The sequence below is a fragment of the Delphinapterus leucas genome, chromosome 2 (genome assembly GCF_059928025.1).
Source record: "Delphinapterus leucas isolate spDelLeu-1000000601 "Yukka" chromosome 2, BTC_Dleu_Yukka2, whole genome shotgun sequence".
NCBI classification, from domain to species: domain Eukaryota; kingdom Metazoa; phylum Chordata; class Mammalia; order Artiodactyla; family Monodontidae; genus Delphinapterus; species Delphinapterus leucas.
Window position 1 is genome coordinate 163838157 of NC_143130.1, and position 20593 is coordinate 163858749.

The 20593-nt window shown below is 38.9% G+C and overlaps 1 protein-coding gene across 1 annotated transcript in view; it reads left to right on the forward strand.

Moving 5' to 3' along the window:
• The window catches only part of FLRT2 (fibronectin leucine rich transmembrane protein 2), a 112946-nt gene extending 93095 nt beyond the window's left edge, over positions 1–19851 (forward strand). The window contains exon 2 of the mRNA XM_022576375.2: positions 1761–19851. Within this exon, the coding sequence (XP_022432083.1) occupies positions 2137–4119 (1983 nt within the window). The 5' untranslated portion in view covers positions 1761–2136 and the 3' untranslated portion in view covers positions 4120–19851. The remainder of the gene's footprint in view (positions 1–1760) is intronic.
• The last annotated feature ends 742 nt before the right edge of the window (positions 19852–20593 follow it).

A 20593-nucleotide genomic window follows, 5' to 3' on the forward strand; every position in this document is an offset into this window, starting at 1 on the left:
CTGTGTCTTCTAACATTTCAAAGTTTACTGAAAGTCCTTTCCTAAAAGCAGGAAAACACATACAGATGGGAGGAAGGTTGAGTTGCTGGAAAATAATTTTATTCGCAGTCATGAGCTTGTCAACTCTCAAAGGAATCGCAATGGTGTATCTCATCTGAACCTGAAGGTCTCAAAAGAGGGGATAAGTGGAAATGTGTCATGGGTAACTCAAGTGGGGGCTATTTGGGAGGCAGAGAGATATGAGAGGAGGTGGGGAGTGGGGAAGAAAAGAGCAGTCTTCTCTCTGACTTGACATCACCTCTGTTTCTGTGCATCACCTTTAAACTGCTTCATCACAGTGTCAGATCAGAAGGATGCATCTTTCTAAATAACTTTATCAGTCCCCATTTTGCATTTGTTTATAACTGGAAAGGGTTTCACAATTTTTTTTCCCTTAAATTGTATTCGTTGCTCAGTCACTCATTTCATCTTGAAATATGACTGTGACCAGTTGCATTTGTAGATGGTCATCATTGATTCAATGGATTCAGCCCTGGGCCTCTTGTGCCTGTCTGTTTGGATATGTAAATAGATCTCTGAGAGAAGACACTGACTGTGCTGTGAAATTCACAATATGATCATTGATAGTGAGAGGTAACAGTATGGTCTCCATTTGATGATAAAGATAATTGAATCGTTTTCATTTCTTGAATACCTTTTCAACTGAATTATTATTATTTAGCATGTCACTTAATGCCAACTCCCTGAGCATTTAGTCCCAATCACAGTGATGTTTTTGTTTTTGGGTTTTTTTTTAACATCTTTGTTGGAGTATAATTGCTTTACAATGTTGTATTAGTTTCTGCTGTATAAGAAAGTGAATCAGCTATACGTATACATATATCCCCATATCCCCTCTCTCTTGAGTCTCCCTCCCACCCTCCCTATCCCACCCCTCTAGGTGGTCACAAAGCACTGAGCTGATCTCCCTGTGCTATGCGGCTGCTTCCCACTAACTATCTATTTTACATTTGGTAGCGTATATATGTGCATGCCTCTCTCTCCCTTCCTCCCAGCTTACCCTTCCCCATCTCTGTGTCCTCAAGTCCATTCTCTAGGTCTGCGTCTTTATTCCTGTCCTGCATCTAGGTTCTTCAGAACCATTTTTCTTTTTGGATTCCATATATATGTGTTAGCATACGGTATTTGTTTTTCTCTTTCTGACCTACTTCACTCTGTATGACAGACTCTAGGTCTATCCACCTCACTACAAATAACTCAGTTTTGTTTCTTTTTATGGCTGAGTAATATTCCATTGTATATATGTGCCACATCTTCTTTATTCATTCATATGAAAAAAGATTATTCTTTTTTTTTTTTTTTTTTTGTGGTATGCGGGCCTCTCACTGTTGTGGCCTCTTCCGTTGCGGAGCACAGGCTCCGGACGCGCAGGCTCAGCGGCCATGGCTCGCGGGCCCAGCCGCTCAGCGGCATGTGGGATCCTCCCTGACCGGGGCACGAACCCGTGTCCCCTGCATCGGCAGGCGGACTCTCAACCACTGCGCCACCAGGGGAGCCCAAAGATTATTCTTTACAATAAAGAATATTCATTGTCCATTCATCTGACAATGGACACTTAGGTTGCTTCCATGTCCTGGCTATTGTAAATAGTGCTGCAATGAACATCGAATCACAGCATTCTTGAAAAGCCACAGTCAGATCAGCACTTAATCCACTCACTACCCTTAACTGACTCTTTTCTCTCTACTTTCCTACAACAGATTGCAGACTGAACTTAACCAAGTTCATAGGCTGATCCACACTGACCTGACCGACCACAGAAGAAGGGATTCTGCCTACCCAACTGGGCCCCTTTTGACCACTGATAACTTGGCTTCACTTGTTGCCTGGGTGGAAAGTTCTCCCTATTGAAATTTTTTTGCACATGGAGGACAATAGCAAAGAGGGCAACATAGGCTGATAAGACCAGAGACCACAGGAAGATTCTTTGACCTTGGCCTTCGGGACTTTTCCTCTAGCTGGAGTTCTGGACTTTAACAGAACTGCATTCAATCATTTTGGTTTTGCTATCTGTTTTTTTCTTTTTTTTCTTTTTCTTTTCACTACCACATCGTATTTAATTTCTGTACTTCAGAAATGGGCCTACAGACTACACAGGGGCCCAGCCAGGGGGCTTTTTTCCTGAAATCTTGGCTTCTCATTTCCCTGGGGCTCTACTCACAAGTGTCAAAACTCCTGGCGTGCCCTAGCGTGTGTCGCTGCGACAGGAACTTTGTCTACTGTAACGAGCGAAGCTTGACCTCAGTGCCTCTTGGGATCCCGGAGGGCGTCACTGTACTCTACCTCCACAACAACCAAATTAATAATGCTGGGTTTCCTGCAGAGCTGCACAACGTACAGTCTGTGCACACCGTGTACCTGTACGGGAACCAACTGGATGAATTCCCCATGAACCTTCCCAAGAACGTCCGAGTTCTCCATCTGCAGGAAAACAATATTCAGACCATTTCACGGGCCGCCCTGGCCCAGCTCTTGAAGCTTGAAGAGCTCCACCTAGATGACAACTCAATATCCACGGTGGGGGTGGAAGATGGGGCCTTCCGGGAGGCCGTTAGCCTCAAATTGTTGTTTCTATCCAAGAATCACCTGAGCAGCGTGCCTGTGGGGCTTCCCGTGGACCTGCAAGAGCTGAGAGTGGATGAGAATCGAATTGCCGTCATATCAGACATGGCCTTTCAGAACCTCACCAGCTTGGAGCGTCTGATCGTGGATGGAAACCTCCTGACCAACAAGGGCATTGCCGAGGGCACCTTCAGCCACCTCGCCAAGCTCAAGGAATTTTCCATTGTCCGGAATTCGCTCTCCCATCCCCCTTCTGACCTCCCAGGTACGCACCTGATGAGGCTCTATCTGCAGGACAACCAGATCAACCACATCCCTTTGACAGCCTTCTCGAATCTCCGGAAGCTGGAACGGCTGGATATATCCAACAACCAGCTGCGCGTGTTGACTCAAGGGGTCTTCGATAACCTCTCCAACCTGAAGCAGCTCACTGCTCGGAATAATCCTTGGTTCTGTGACTGCAGTATTAAATGGGTCACGGAATGGCTCAAACACATACCCTCATCTCTCAATGTGCGAGGTTTCATGTGCCAAGGTCCTGAACAAGTCCGGGGGATGGCAGTCCGGGAGTTGAATATGAATCTGTTGTCCTGTCCCACCACAACCCCCGGCCTGCCTCTCTTCACTCCAGCCCCAAGTTCAGCTTCGCCCACGACTCAGCCTCCCACACTCTCTGTCCCGACCCCTAGCAGAAGCTATGCGCCTCTAACTCCCATGGCATCGAAACTCCCCACGATTCCCGACTGGGATGGCAGAGAAAGAGTGACCCCGCCTCTTTCTGAACGGATCCAGCTCTCTATCCATTTTGTGAATGACACTTCCATTCAAGTCAGCTGGCTCTCTCTCTTTACTGTGATGGCGTACAAACTCACATGGGTGAAAATGGGCCACAGTTTGGTGGGGGGCATCGTTCAGGAACGCATTGTCAGTGGTGAGAAGCAGCATCTGAGCCTGGTCAATTTAGAGCCCAGATCCACTTATCGGATTTGTTTAGTGCCACTGGATGCATTTAACTACCGAGCTGTAGAAGACACCATTTGTTCTGAGGCCACCACCCATGCCTCCTATGTGAACAACGGCAGCAACACGGCTTCCAGCCATGAGCAGACGACTTCCCACAGCATGGGCTCCCCTTTTCTGCTGGCGGGGCTGATCGGGGGTGCGGTGATATTTGTGCTTGTGGTCCTGCTCAGTGTCTTTTGCTGGCATATGCACAAAAAGGGGCGCTACACCTCCCAGAAGTGGAAATACAACCGAGGCCGGCGGAAAGATGACTATTGCGAGGCAGGCACCAAAAAGGACAATTCCATCCTGGAGATGACAGAAACCAGCTTTCAGATCGTCTCCTTAAATAACGATCAGCTCCTTAAAGGAGATTTCAGACTGCAGCCCATTTACACCCCAAATGGGGGCATTAATTACACAGACTGCCATATCCCCAACAACATGCGATACTGCAACAGCAGTGTGCCAGACTTGGAGCATTGCCATACGTGACAGCTAGAGGTCCAGCATTACAAACGCGGACAGTAAGACTCTCGAGAACACACTCGTGTGTGCACATAAAGACACGCGAATTACATTTGATAAATGTTACACAGATGCATTTGTGCATTTGAATACTCTGTAATTTATACGGTGTACTATATAATGGGATTTAAAAAAGTGCTATCTTTTCTATTCCAAGTTAATTACAAACAGTTTTGTAACTCTTTGCTTTTTAAATCTTAAAAAAAAAAAAATAGTTGCTGAAGTACTGTACAGGGTTGTACAATAAGAACCCAATACTAAGGTAAAAGAATGAGTGATTCTTCCTCCTGATGCAATTCACCACTTTGCTGTTGAAGCTTCAGAACAAATTCCTTTCCTAGAATTGGTGGTCAGATGAAAGGGCAGGTTAAAATGGGCTCATCAGTGTAGGATAAATAATAGGCATAAAACCAGAAATGACCCCAGATATCTTCACGCTATTTGTATATTTCCTGGTCTGGAAGAAAAGTGAAAACTTCTAGAGCATAAGAAAGGAGGTAGTCACCCTGATTTGACCCAAAGGAGGAAATGCAGAAAACATCTCTTGAGGAAGTCAGTTCCTGTGAGATAAGTTAACCCATCCTGGCAGAATCAAGAAAATGAGATAAGATTTGAAAAGACAGTCAAACCCAGGGGTTGGCTTTCTGACTGGGAACTTGAAAATCACTCTTCAGGCTTCCCTGGCCCTATGTGAAACAGTGAGAGACCTGAGTCTGTTTTCAGTCATCTTCAGGGGCAGGTAGGATGTCCCAGCAAGAAAACTCCCTTTAAAAGTGTTACTGTTCAAATCATATGTCAGGTTGAATCACATTCATCAGAGATATATTCTAGAATACTTTTTTTAGAAGAGGCTAATAAAATAATGGGAAGAATTATATTGAATGGAATTATTTTTGATAATGAGAACTATTTGGGTAGATTCACTGCAGCTATGTCAACATGATATTTAGACCAACAAGGGATCAATGTTTGGAATATACTAAACTTGTTATGTAAAAATTATTGATACCATTTAGACAAAAGCAAGTGATCAGTGGTTCTGTTATACTATATCAACTAACTTTGTTAGTATCATGTTGAAATAGCTTGAATTAATACCTTTATCCCCTCGGAAATTCTTGTCTTCCAATCACCTCACGTATATTTTCGTAATTAGCTGTAGAGGCAACATTTGTCATTCCCCCTTTCTTCAAAATTCAAAAGAACATCATGGATGCCAGTCTTGGTTGCACAAAATATCCATATACACTTTAAAATGTATACTAATTCTCCTTGCTAATAATTCTGTAAGGACACATCAAAGCTGGCGAAATAACATATTTGTTTAAAAAGCAATACCAAGTTTCCACCTTGAACTGACTTTGACCTTCCATTTTTTTAATTTCATTTATTCCTTTCAGTCGTGGATGTTCCTCTTCTTTGGGAATTGTGGAGGGATAATCAATCTTATATTAACAGCATAACAGATGAAAAAAAATGATCAAGTCTGAGAGGGAAGACTTGTTCTCCTAATCTTGGCAAAGCAGGGCATAGGACAGAGGGCATGGAGAAGAGAAGGATGTCCAGACTTAATTCTAGATATTTTTTGAAACAACGTCCATCTTCAGAAAGCATGTATAATGTACTCCTTTCCATCCCTTAGTTGTAGAAGGGCTATCGATCACACACATACATTATCTAAAAAATACACCCTTGGAAAATTATTTTCAAGATCAAATTTAGGCATTTCAGTCTGTGTTGCATGTTTCCTTGATCACTAGCCATTATTTTAGGAACATATGAAGTTAATGTCACAATCATTTTGCTTTCTCTTTCTCTGTCCCTCTTACTTTTAACAAAATAGAGCTGTGATGTGTCTACTTTGTAAGAGTTTAGGTATAAAATGCTATGCAAGTTTTCTTTATAGTAAGAGCTTTATTTTCTTTAATAATATATCCCCAACTCATATGTTTTAATCTCCCTTGTCCCTCAGAATAAGCAGAAAATATAACTGAAGTTATGTTATAGACACAAGAATCGAAACTGTGCAGTCAGTTGAGCTGAAATTAACTACTAATTAATTTGAATTAATTCTAAAGTGACTTCAGTTTTCATTTTAGTTTATTAGCTAGCTCGTTTTGTCTGTTGCTTTTTTAAAGCTTGATCCACACAGTGAAGGGTTAAGACAATCTGTGAAAGTGATCAGTGTAGCAGTAAGCCATCTGAAATGCAGGACCATGACATGGGGTTTTGTGTATTTAACTGGATAATTCCCTTCCACTGTCCCTTTCTCCTTGGCTGTGTAGATAAAACTATGTGTTCAAATGATGGTACTTTGATTTTTGAGGTTTTTTTTTTTCGTTTTATCCACAAAATAATCATTCTCATTTATTTGTATTGTGTGTATAACCTCCAGCTGGATACTTCACAGCTGAAACAAATGTTTTTGCTTTGAGCCAAGAAGACCAAGGTTAGAGAGGTTTCTATAATGTCTTATGGGATTCACAGAATTATTTGGGGCTTAAGTCCTATGACAGAGACCTGATCATGTGAAATGATTAGGATGATCTGAAATGGTTCCTTTGCTAGAAGACATTTCTGAAGAGATAGAATCTAGTTATAGACTTAATTCTGAGCTTGTGCACAACATGACAGAGACTTAAAATTGAGATAGTCTCCTATTTGTAATAGTGTACCTGGGGCTCTCACCTACACCAGGATAGAAAGCACATCATGGAATTTGTAACAACCATCAGTGGTGGATGATGTTTGAATGGTGTTTTTGTTATGGGAATGTTTTACTGATACATCAACTCTGTATTTTGGACCTCTCTTGAGCTCATACATTATTTTGCATTTTGAGATTAGTCAAGAGTCACGGTTCAAGGTGCAGGACAAGACCATGAGCAAAGCCATACGTACCGGCTTTTAAAGAGCTCGATGCTGTCTGACCAAATCAAATGATTTCAGATACTATGTGTCCACTTTCAGAGCTAGGTAACTGTCACTGTGCAGAAGAAATTCCAAAAGGAAAAGGCATAGCCATGAGCACACAGGTATTACTGACCATTATTCATACCCAGCGTTGTCATGAATACCTACTTGTTTGGGGAGATGTATTTGAATAGGGAGAAGCCCTTAGCTTCCCTCAAACTGTCAAATGCATTAACAACTTTTCGCATGGGACAATCAAAAGCAGAGACACAAAGGGTGTCCTCCTGCCTATTTTTCTGATGCGAGAAGTGGAAAACATTCTACCCTGTGAGAAATCATGCAATTTCTAGTTATCTGGATGTTTGTTGAAAATATGTTACATGTTTTCCCAGAGACTTAAAAAAAGTATAATGTGACCAGTATGGTAAAAAGGATGAATGAAATAGCTGATGTTATGGCTCCATTTCCTACTAGATCATAATAGTCCTAGGCATTCCACAGGAGTCAGAACTTCCTTCCTCACTGAGGGGAACAAGCTCTCCATGTTGTGGACAGAGCATCCATTCCAGACACAAGACAATATAGTTGCTGTCCACAGGGAGGACAGCAGATAGCTTGGTCAGCTAACCTCACTTGCAGAATCCATTATAACTTGCAACAATGAAGTGATCAATTTCCATTACTTCTTAGCTTCTAGCACTTTTCTCTACCCTATAACAAGGAGACATTGTTTCACTTTAGAATATGAGAGTAATAGTTTTGCTCATGACTTACCTTTCCAACTTCATAGGAAAGCAGAACAGAAAATGGAGCCCCAAAGAGAAAGAGATAAATACATAAAACAAACCAAAAAACTCCTCTTCGTTATTAGTTTTGTCCAACCTTGCCTGATGCTTTTTTTTTTTTAAGTCAAAATACTAATGTAGGAAGCAGTAGTTTACACCTCTCTCTAATTTCTTCAGTGGGGTCGAAAGACAATTGCTGACAATGGGGGATGCTTGTCCCTGATTGTGGGGAGAAAGTTTTGTACATGTTATAACATGTACTGTTACACTGTTATTCTGGGGATACTGTTACAACAAAAAAAAAAACACATTCCTTTTGCTATAGTTTAAGTTTTTTTTTTTCTTTTTCTAGCAGCACACCCACCAGAAGAGCACAAAGCAAGGCCATCACAACAGACATTTTTTAACTAGTGTAAAACACACACTTGTGTACACACACACACCACACACAGGGTTATTCGTAAAGACATCCATGGGATGTAAGATTTATAACCTTTCTGAGGCAAGGTGAAGGCGTCGCCAGTGTGTGTCCCTCGTGGGAACAGTATATATTCGCTGAAAGTTAATCCTGATGATTTGTTATTGTTTGAGCCGTATGTTGATTTGCTTCTGGTTTCTGTGTAGTGTGTTCTCGCTGACAAGGGACTGCAAGGGGCTGGAAGATTCTGCATCACACATCCCCTGAGACCTACTGTGTCGCACACTTTGTTAACTACAAACTTCACTCTACACTATACAGTACCTTGTTGATATACTCAGTAAAGGCTTATTTTAAAAAGAAACCACATTGTGTTTATCTGAGTAAGTTCATTGGGATACTGCCCATCCTTGCTTGGTTCATGTCAAAGACAAATGAGGGACACTTCCTGATGGAGGACCATGGATGGAATGAAGGAGGTAGTAGGGTTTTTCATTGTCTCTTACCTTGAAGGCAACTTCTGTGTTTTAAGGCCATTTGACTCTTTTTGTGTGAGGGGTTTATATGAAATCTTCACGTTCTTTTCTATTTCCTGACTAAATTGTGTGTTCCTATGAATATCTTTTGAATATACACACATACATGGAGCATATTATTTTGTGTTTGTGAAATCTGTGTTGTTTAGAATATAGATAAATGCCAATGTAGTTATCTCATCATAATAGTCTTTTGCCCTATTTCATAATATACACTGTCCATTTTAAATGTCACTTTTCCTTAAGAATCCTCATGGTACTTTCTACTTCAGAATTGTTTATAGAGCTCATCCACCCATACTTTCAATAAGCACTCATGAAAATGTATGTATTCATATGCTCAAGTTCAATTTGGGATTATCTCCTGATTTTCCAGAAGCCCTTTCTCTAACCCCTCTTGGCCATTTTACTAGTAGTGTATTTGACAGAGACTGAATCAGGAAATAAAATGATGACACTCAGTTACTACTATTAATGACTTGCAGAACCTCTGTTGGAGAATTAACTATGAAAGACGGTTGTAACAGGTGATTCATATTACATTTGGGAGATTTTATGCAAAATAATGTCTATGTGTTCTTGGTTACTTTTGCCAAGAGTTACAGACTTTACTCTGTGGAGACCAGACCCTTAGTCAAGGAATACCTTTCATTCAAAAGAGTTTATGAAACAACTTTTACTATGTCCCAGGCACTGGTCTGAGTTCAGAGGTTTCATAGAAGAATGAAATACAGTCTTAGCCAAACCAAGTGTATTTCCTACTCCACCGTGTTCCTAAAACGTTTGTTCATCCAATATATTTACTTTTCATCTACTTTTTACAGAGTACTTTATTAGGTTCTACTGGGGATTCAGAGAAAAATATGACTCTGCTGCTAGGAAGCCCACAGATCGTGTAATAAACTTGTTTTCTAACATATTCCAGTGTCTCAGAGCCCATGTAATAACTTTACATTCTCTCATTAAACTCAACGAAATATCTAAGATAACAAAAGAGACATATATACCTGTTGGTAAATTTGATAATGCATCAAATTTGTATATTAGATATCTAGAGAGAAAGAGGTTAGAGGATCTTGGTGTTTAATAGATGAAACAAAGAGAGTGCTTTGATAAGATCAGAATTCAATTGAATTAAATTTTCAAATTTACATCCAGTAATTGAAAATTTTGGAATTGTATTTGGTAATTACAAAGGCAACCTCTTAAATTCCCATTGAGCACAGAATGGAAATCAATCCAAAATAATAATCATAATAATGGTACCTGGCTCCATGGACTCTTCTTGTTTTCTTGCCTCTTAATCAATTGACTAGCCTTAAGACTGACTAGCCTTCAGGACAAATTCTTAGTGTTTAAGATTTTCAGTGATGGAGATACCACAACTTCACCCAGTGGATTCATCCATTGATTGCGACCAATCAAGGGAATATTCTTACAAACCTCAAAATATCTATGTCTTTGAACTCCCTTAGTCATCCATTCCTATAATTTTAATTTTTATATTCTGATTTTGTGATCATTTGATACCTGTACATTGATTTGATTTGAAAGCTTCAGATGGAATCAAGCAAGCTCTGTGTATATCCATGGGGTGAGCTGAGAGAACTATTAAAAAAACTTGAGTCAGGTTATTTTTAGTAATGAATTTGTTTCATACTTGAGAGGTCGCTCTAAATATTTTGTAAATCCTGCTGAAGATGCTCACAGATAAGAATCTATTAGGGTGTTAGCAAACTGGCTTCTGGATTTATACCTTTATTTCATAGCACAAATATAGAATGTGTGCTTTAGAGGATATTATACAAGCTTTATCTCATTAGTTATACAGAAAGTTAAGGATAAAGAATTTTTACTCTTAAACTCCAAACTGGATGTCACTGTAGGACACACACCAACTGATGATCCCGTCTGTCCAGGTTCTTGGTATGAAGTCTAAAGTAGATGAACATTTCAATGTACCCTTAGGGGGATTCTTATCATTTGACATAATAAACCTCCATAATGGGTCCATCTTTTTCTAATCAAATATAAAAATGTGATGGATCAGAGGGTCTGTTAAACTCCCTGGTTTGGGTAATTAAGTTTTGCTTTCATTCAGCAAATATTCGCTAAGGCCTGGTAAGTTTTGGCGCTGAGTGAGACAGTTTTCCAGGAGACTTAACTTTGCATCATCAAAAATCTTTCCTGGAAGCTGCTGGTATTCAACTCACAGCCTAGGCCATTCCCCACACTCTTTGACTTCTTGGAGCGCTCACGCACCTATATTTAAATAATCAGCTAACAGTATTAGTTCTGGCACTTACACACACTCTCAAATGTGTTTTCTTCTCTCTGCTTCCTAACCCTGACATGGTTAAGACCCTTCCTTCAGTCTGTTCCCACTTCAGCCTCGTGTACACATTGCAGGACAAAGGATAATCTATAAAAAATGCTTGTTGTGACACTATCTCAATTTCAAAATATTCCGTTATCATTACTTTAAGAGAGAAGTCAAACTCCTTGTGTGACATACGCGTCCTACTACCCGTTGCTGCCTGGTATTCCTTACCAGTATTTCCTCCTCATTCATTATATGCTCTAGGTTAGATATATATCTTAAATTAAAAAAACGAATGAAAATCTTTCAGTCTATCTCTAAGAGATCTCAAGTTCCTTGTCTGGTTGACTATTCAAGATACAATTCAAAGGTACACCCACCCCCAACACTTGGAAAGCTTCTTGAATCATACCTGTTAATGATCTGACCTCTCTGTGCAGTTAATCTAACTTTAAAATACTTTTATTTGTGGCACCCATGCATTGTAGATTTTCATGGGTCTGTTTCATGACTATACTCCAGGAGAGACAGAACACATATTCTGTCAATTGTATCTCATGCAGTGTTGAGTATGGTGTCCAGCCCCTGGCAGCTGCCCTGTATGTGCTTTTGGAGAAAGCGTGATTGGAGCACAGGGGGCCCCATGGTGACATCAGGCTCCCTGTGGGATCAGCTCTCCACACACACCATCGCCTCAAATAACGGCTACCCTGTCAGTCTCCTGTGGCTGGATAATTTTGTTTCAAACCTCAGAAAGAGCTATAGAATTGTGAATCATGCACAATAAGCTTTGCTCGAAGCAAATCATATATTTTCTTTAACATCTCTTGGTTACCCATTGCTATATTTTACAGAAATTTTGTTTTTATGATTATATGATAGCCACACATTTATCTGATTTGGGAGCTTGAGATGGACTCAGGATATGTCTACACCCACAGGGAAGGCTAAGAGAACTGTTAAAATGAGTTGAAGAATATCCTTTTTTCTATTTACACACAACCTCAAAACTGAGCCAGCTTGCAAAAGGCATATAAAGAGCTATCTTAAAAAATCGTCTTGCAACAAAATGTCACCATCATGAAAAGTATGCAAAGTATGGGGAGACACAAAGTCAAATTGAGGAAAACATTTTGACCGTTTGCTAGTCAAAATTAATTCTTCACATGTAAAAAGCAGAGGTAGATTTGTTTTTGTTGTTTCCATCAGCAGTATCAAAAGGGACAGTCATTATTCACTGTGTCATACCCTATATCAAAAATATGGCATATATCACTTAAACGTTCACATTGTATTATCTTGGTTATTACCATGAGAATAAATGGTCTCTCCTAGAAATGATATTCCCATAAAGAAGGATGCAGTAGACCGTAGTGGTTACTGAAACTTGAATGAGGCTGACTTATTTTGGAAACCTGCCTTTGCCATTGACCTGCCAATTGGCCTTGTTAATAACTTACACTTTAGGGTCATCGGTTTCTTTTACCTTAAATGGAGACAGTGAAGACTAACACATATGATCGCTGTCAGAACTGAAAGCAGGTATAGAAGTTAACACATTATCTGAGGCTGAATAAATGACATCAAGCACCATGTATTTTTCAGGCAAACCCAATTCACAAGCACGGGTGACATATTGCCAACTTTATATGATGAAACCAAGCTTCTTGAGCATTAAGATCAGAATTATATGCAGGAATCATTTATGTAAATGTAGTTAGCATCCAAAATTCCACATCACTGTGTACAACCATTTTCAACACAAATTTGACAGGGAGCTTTTCATTTTCGCTATTCTTTTTTTCTGGAACAGTTGGGGAAAGTGAGATCCCACAGGGTAACACAAAACAATACCAGGTCCTTTGTCTCCTGGTGAGCAGGATCCATTGAACAGCACATTTGAACGGAGAGAGAATAGACTTCTTTGTAGTGGAGTTATTTCTTCTCTGATCTGCAGAGGACATGTAGGCATGGTTTTTGCTGAAAATTAAATCAGGAAATGTTTCAAATGGGTGAGTATCAGAATGAGTGTTCAGAAGACACTGGGCAATTGAAACATTAAAAAGATCAAGGTATTAACTTTCTGTTTCAAAGATCTGTAATGTTAAATGACGTAGTTTTATTTCATTCTACTATACCACAAGCCGTGGCATCTACATCCACACTTGATTGATAGTGGGGAAGGTAGCAACCAAATGGAAGAGTTCTTTAATGGCTCTGCAATGCAGATGTGATAGTCTACCAGCTGTCACATAGTTCCTTTTTGCAATCAATACCATTCTTGATTTCATAATCTAGCTGTAATTAAGAAACATGCGTCCTCTTCAGCTGGGTTGTGGTTTTTTTTTTTTTTCCTTCTGTACACTTTCTGTTCATGGTAGTTAAAATAGTCTCAAAGCAGCTCACTCACTGGGGTCTATATTAGCATTATTTTCCTTTTAATCCTGCGTTTCCTTGATCAATAAATACAGAAGATCAGATATCCGGATGCTAAGGGAAGAAAATACTTTATATTCCAGTCCTTGACTGCAGAGTTTAATTGGTTTCAGGTCAATTATTTGGTAGGTGTAATTCAGTCCTACCAACCCCATGGTCTATAGACAATTTCTATTCTGTTTGGGCCGGTATCTGTTTTTTGTTTGTTTGTTTGTTTTGTGTGTGTGGTACGCGGGCCTCTCACTGTTGTGGCCTCTCCCGTTGCGGAGCACAGGCTCCGGACGCGCAGGCTCAGCGGCCATGGCTCACGGGCCCAGCCGCTCAGCGGCATGTGGGATCTTCCCGGACCGGGGCACGAACCTGAGTCTCCTGCTTCTGCAGGCGGACTCTCAACCACTGCGCCACCAGGGAATCCCCCGGTGTCTGTTTTGATAGATTGGCCCACAGCTCTTTCTATTGTTAAATATTTTACATAGCGGCCCTGGTTAGTTGGAATACAGGATGCTCCTCTAGTATATCTGAAGTAAGGGAAAACCAGTTGCTTTGTAGTGGAGGCCAATCACATCTAATAGAGACCAGCAGTTTCTGTACAGCCTATTGGGTGAGGAGCTAAATTACTGAAGGGTGGTGAATCCCTTTCAGTCTGAGTTCAAAGCTATCTAGAGCTAGATTCATCCTTGTGGCAACCCATACTAATGTTGGGCCCTGGACATGTTTATGCTTCAATTTCCTCATCTGTACAAAGGGTAATTACAAAACTTACCTCAGCAACAATAATACAGCACCATGCTTGACACATACCAAGTGCTCAATAAATGTTACTTACTTTCTGAAAATATATGGAATTAATGTTCAAAAGTTGGGCTACATAGCTCAGGTCTCTCTTGCATCTTGGGTAAGACCATTAATCTCTCTGACTTGTTTCTTATATTTGAAAGCATCAGAGTTTGGTGGATTTCTTAAGATCTTTAAACTCTAAATTCAGTTTCATCCTTGTTAATTTTCCGTGAATTTTAGCTCTATTTCATTGAGCTGCTTTATGTCCTATGTTCTTATAAATTTTAGAAAGATGTGTATGGACTATAAAACAGGGAGCGTTCACTCAGTTTCATTAACTTTATCACAAAGACTGACATGTCCCTCATTAGCTATAATGATAGTAAACTCAATATGTTTGAGAAGCAACATGCACAATCATTAAAAGTAGGAGTTGTGGGATCATAGGCACTCCTACTTTGTATCTGTGTGATATTATTTAATGTCCCTGAGTCTCAGTTTCTTCATATGTGAAATGGGTACTAAAACTTCTGAGGAGCCAATGAGATAATTTTTTTCCAGTGTTCACTGCAGTGACAGGGATTCATTCATAACCATTATTGCTGAAAAATGCAAATGAATGGAAAGGGAAGAAAGTGGAACAAAACTCATTCTTATTAATTCAATTACCCTTCCTTCAAAACAGAGGAATTCAAGCACTATTACTAAGTAGACACACTTATAAAATACTTAATTTCAATACAAAGTATCAAAGATAGATTTCCCTACAGTAACAATTGTATAAAGCAAGATTGTTTCTTAAAATATTGAGTGCATCTTATATCTTTGCAGGCCTTTTATGTAATAGCTATTAAACTTTAAATATTCAACAGAAAGTTAATTATGAGAAGAACACCCAGGAAAACAATGATTGATAAATGTGGTTTATTTTAGATGAAATAGAACAGATTCTAGTACTGATTCTGCCACTTCTTATCTTTAAACCTTGAAAAACTATACACTTATGGTCTAAAAAAATTACAGGACAAGGCATTTAGAATAATTAGGAATTACTTTTTTTTAGGACCTTCAATATATTTATAAAACCACTGCTTAACAGGTAATAATGGGATCTTAATTTCAAAATGTTTAGCCTTGACGAAGTTGCCTAAGAATCCCTGCCAGTAAACAATACCTTTATTTGATTACACCATACACCTGAATTGAATAATGATACATTGTTTTATTAAAGATGTTACATAATGCCGACTTTCCAATTTATAACACACTAATGATTGCTATTTTAAATGAAAGACTTTTTAATTTTTATTGGAGTATAATTGATTTACAATGTTGTGTTAATTTCAGGTGTACAGCAAAGTGAATCAGTTATATATATATAAATATCCACTCTTTTTTTAGATTCTTTTCCCATAAAGACAAATATCATATCATATCACTTATATGTGGAATTTAAATGAATGACTTTTAATTGTATAGTTGGAAAGTCATCCTCGGGGCTCAGATTGAGGTACCTCTATGTGTTTACCTTTTTTTACAAGCTGTTATTTATGATTCTCATTCATTAGCTCTTTGTTATGAAATTTTAAAAGTCCATTAATTCTAGAAAGGGAATTTAATAAAATGAAACCAAAGTAGTAAAATAATTATTTTTTCATGTTAGTTAAGTACTACTTTACCTTTATAAAGGACCAAAATAGCATTTAAAAATGGATTTATCAAAGTTAATATTATAAAATTATGTAATAGTATTTTTTTCAAACATTAGAATTCTACCTAGCAGTTCAGAAACATCCCTAATACTGTTAAATATAAATAAATCAAAGATGAAGTCACCTCAAGGAAAAACACATTCTTATTAATCTTAACTAATTTTCCATAGTGAATGAAATTCAAAACTTCAGAGACAAGTTTTTGAAATCACTTATTTTAATAAAGATAGATTTTACTAATGAAAGAATTACTATGTGAGTCTGTTTTAAAAAGCTAATGTAACCTGAAAAGTAAAAAAAAAAAAAAACAACAGCATAAGGAAGACAGGAAGACATAAAATGTTTATGCAACATTACTAATATTTTAACAGGCAAAAACATACACACACAAATCAAAAACATAAACATATATATTTTACAGAGGAGCGATCAAAGTACAGGCAAGGAAACTGTGGTGTGAATACTTTTTTTTGTTGTTTTTAGGGAAAAAGAAGCAACATGTTTTATGGACATAGGAATAAACACATTTAAATGTGTTTAGTAAACACATTAAATCATTTGTGGCATGGGTACAAATTAAAATAATCAGGGTTAGTTTAGAAAATATGAGAAAATTTACATCTCGACCAGGAAGTTATTAAAAGCATTAACAAGCAGTTTAAAATGTTAACCCTCCAAATACTAGAAAGTTGAACTGCTGTTATTAAAAGTTGTTCAGAATCACCATGGCATATGAGTATGAGATGGTGGAAATAACACTGGCTTTGGAGTTCAAATGTCGGTTTATTCACTTACCAGCTGTGTTCCCTAGCCAAATAACTAATTTCTTTAACATTTGGTTTCTTATCTTTAAAAACATCTACCATAGTGTTGGTATGAGAATTCATTTAAAGTTACCAGCAGAGTGCCTAGTTCATAGTAGTCGCTTAGCTACATTAACTACATCCAACATCTTCCTGTCATTTCTGGCCTCTTTCCTTTCCTTTGCTAGCACTTCTTGTAGAACTAAGTGCTTTCCTGTACTCCTGTAATGAGTACTCACAGTCTGCCCTCCCATGAGATCCTCAGATAGAGATGCTGTCTCGTGTGTCCAGGAGTCATGTAGCTTTGAGCAAGGAGCCACCAATCCTGCCATACTTTGGGTAGGCTCATCTATTGCTTGAATTAAATTAAGATTTAAAGCATAGTTATTTCCCGTGGGTGTCTCCAGGAGAGCCCGTGAGGCACATTTGCAAATTTTTCATGATGTAATCTCCCAAAAGTATAACAGAAAGGTTAACTATATGCACCCCTATAGTTATCTCATTTAAAAGAATTTTAAACTCCCTGTTGTTCTTACTCTTTGTTCTGTAATGCTTCACTCTGCTTGGAGTTGCCACCAGTGTCTTCATTCCCTTGATTCCAGGTATCATTACCAAAATGAGTACATGTTACCAAGATTTTCAAGAAGTGACGCGTCTACTAGCCATTATGAAAGGGGGTTGGAAATATGTGTCTTATCCCAACATAACGACTAATGGTAGAGAATGGGACGAGACAATTGAATTGGAGAGAGGAGAAATGGAAGAGTTTGGAGCAGAGGTCTCTAAGAAGGACAGCCACCAAGTGGGATCCCAAATTTGGGAGCAACGTTAAGGAGAGCAAGATATGCCTTTGTGGCTAGCACTCCAGGAAGTGCTCTAGTGCTATTAGTAGAAAGCTTGAGTCTGAAGAGAGGGTATTCACCTCTGTCCTCTTCTCCAGATCACCCTTACCTGATGACTGGTAGCCACAGGGGTATGAAGGTCTGGGTATCTTACTGCAACTTGGATCAGCTCTGTAAGGTAAGGTGCTGCTTACAAAAGGGCTGCAGCCTCAGTTTAGGCTTCATTTCAGATTTTATAATGGCTTCACTTCTGCCTCCTGTCCTTCCTTCTTTTTCATCTGTTTCACTGTAGATTACAAGAGTCCTTGCAAATAAGCCTCTTGCATGCTTCTCTGGAAACCCTACCCGCCATAGCCTACTTCACATTTCTGCTCAAAGTTTAAATTTCAACACAGATAGGGCTATCATTTTAGGAAGGTGTGAGACTGAGCTTAAAGGTGTTCCTTACTTGTTGAACAACGTGGAATGAAATTAACTTCATGTTATAACCTCTGACTGTTTAATTCTATGCATATAAATGATGTATATGAACATATACAAGGCCCAAATTTTGCTCCATGTTTACAGCAAACCTATCTTGATTAATCAGTATTTGACTTTTTCCCTTATGTGACGACTATCAAATTTCTCAGTAAATAGCCCTAATATACCCTAAAAGTGAAAATTTAAAAACACAGAGTACAATAACCAAAAATAGTTAACATTCAATTCTTTGAAGCCAAGTGAAACCAAGTTTATCAATTCTATATGAAAATAAAAATGTCTAAGAAAAAGACAACCAAAATGATCGTTGTGTTAAGACAAGTGTCTCCTGTGGCTAGATAAAAACGGAAATGAAACCAAAAGAATTCCCAAAGTAGGGAGCCACTACTCTGTAAGAAATTTCTCTTATGATGCAATTATTTTAAGCATCCCTGCAGAATCCCCCAGATTTTCTCAATCATTGGCTGGAACCTGGGAAATGGCGCTTCTCATTCTCTGTTGTGCTGTTTCCTTCTTCGAGTCCTAAAACCCCTTGACAAATTCAGTTAACCAGGTGGCAAGTTGTTTATGAGCATGCCTTCTCGTTAAGTTGACAAAGCCTTGACAGGAGTAAGAGCAAAGTGAATTCTCTTTCTGAAGTGGTTTATACTTTTAAAATAAGCTGCTCTTCTTGAAAGCAGTTTACCTACATGGGCAAAAAGAAAACGAGTATTAAAGCCCATCAGATATTCAAGGTACCACATTTACTTTCTGTAACACAGGTAAGTAGAAGAAGGGTCCCCACCAGTAATTCAGAGACTTGTGATTCATTTTCAGCTACTTACTTTTTAATGTGCCCAAAGAAAGGTAGCAGTGAATGGTTTGTCTCAACCCTATTGGAGAGCTTCTGAGTTTTCTTATCATTGATTTTAGCTAGAATTAGCGTGTGTATTGAGAATTCATATTTATGGACTCTTGCTATCATCAAGTGCATCACTTATTTTAAAGATGAGATAACTGAAGCCCATTGTAAGGGGCTTGTGGTGGACCATTCTGCAGATAAATCCAAGGTAATCTAAAAATGACCAAATAAGCATTTTATTTCCAAAATTATATATTTTAACAGGATAGCAAGGCACTCCATGGATTAATGACCCAACAACCATCCTGCTGACTACATTTAGAATCATGAAATTATGAGTTTTTAATGCAGATCATGACCCAGATTCTCTTGGGAAGTAAAATGTAGTCACCAAAGTATTTATAGCAAGTATTAAATACCTTGAGATTTTGTTTTGTTTAATCCTTGGGAAAACCATGGAGAACTTTCTCTCCAGAAGCAAATTAGAAGAGGCAGAATTCATTAATAATAATAAAAATAAAGACTAAGTACTCTCATTGAGGTCTTTACCATTACAGAACCATTGGCTGCCATAAATTGCATATTTTTTAATAAATGTGCCTTGTGACTATTACTACATCTTTATACATGCTCTGGATTCTCATTGGTCAGTCTGTCTCTCCTATTAGAGTCTAGCATCTCTGCAAAGAAATGTAAACCCCTTGATTAGAACATAGCAAACTACTTAAATGACCTGGCAAACACTTCATTAGAAGCTGCCTCCTATTCTTTCTCGCAAGTAGCTTGAGAGAATGTGTGAACATTCCTAACGTGTAGATCTCACCTTAGGCTTTTCTGCAGCACAGCTGATTTGCCTGTGTGGAAATCCTGACCTGGCTTCTTACTAATCACGTGACCTTGGGCAAGTTGTTTAAACTGTAACCAAAATTTCTTGGTAGATTTGGTGTAAGTGCTAAATGAGTTTAAATACACGTAAAGCGGGCTTCCCTGGTGGCACAGTGGTTGAGGGTCTGCCTGCCGATGCAGGGGACATGGGTTCGTGCCCCGGTCCGGGAAGATCTCACATGCCGCGGAGCGGCTGGGCCCGTGGGCCATGGCCGCTGAGTCTGCGCGTCCGGAGCCTGTGCTCCGCAACGGGAGAGGCCACAACAGTGAGAGGCCTGCGTATCACAAAAAAAAAAAAAAAAAAAAATGCACGTAAAGCACATGACATCTAGTGCAGTTCTCCATAATGTGGGTCCCAATTGTACTCCTTCCCACAATGCATTTAGTCTATGATTTATTTCTGCTAAATCCCACTAAAGTGAAAACTAAAAATAGAAAGAGCTTTTAAAAGACATAAAAACCTCAAAAGAGAAAAGAAGGGAATACAGTGCTTGATGCTGGGTGGCAGGCTGTGAGAATCAACTTTTTTAGACAAACCCCTAAGTATGGCTGATTGCTTTGGTATTCATCATTCTTAATTTATTATATACCTTTCTTTCCAGAAGAGTCAACCACCTTTATTGGACTCCTTTACACGTAGGGTTCTATATGTGAATTAGGTTCTGCCAGTTATGTGCACGTGTACAAAAT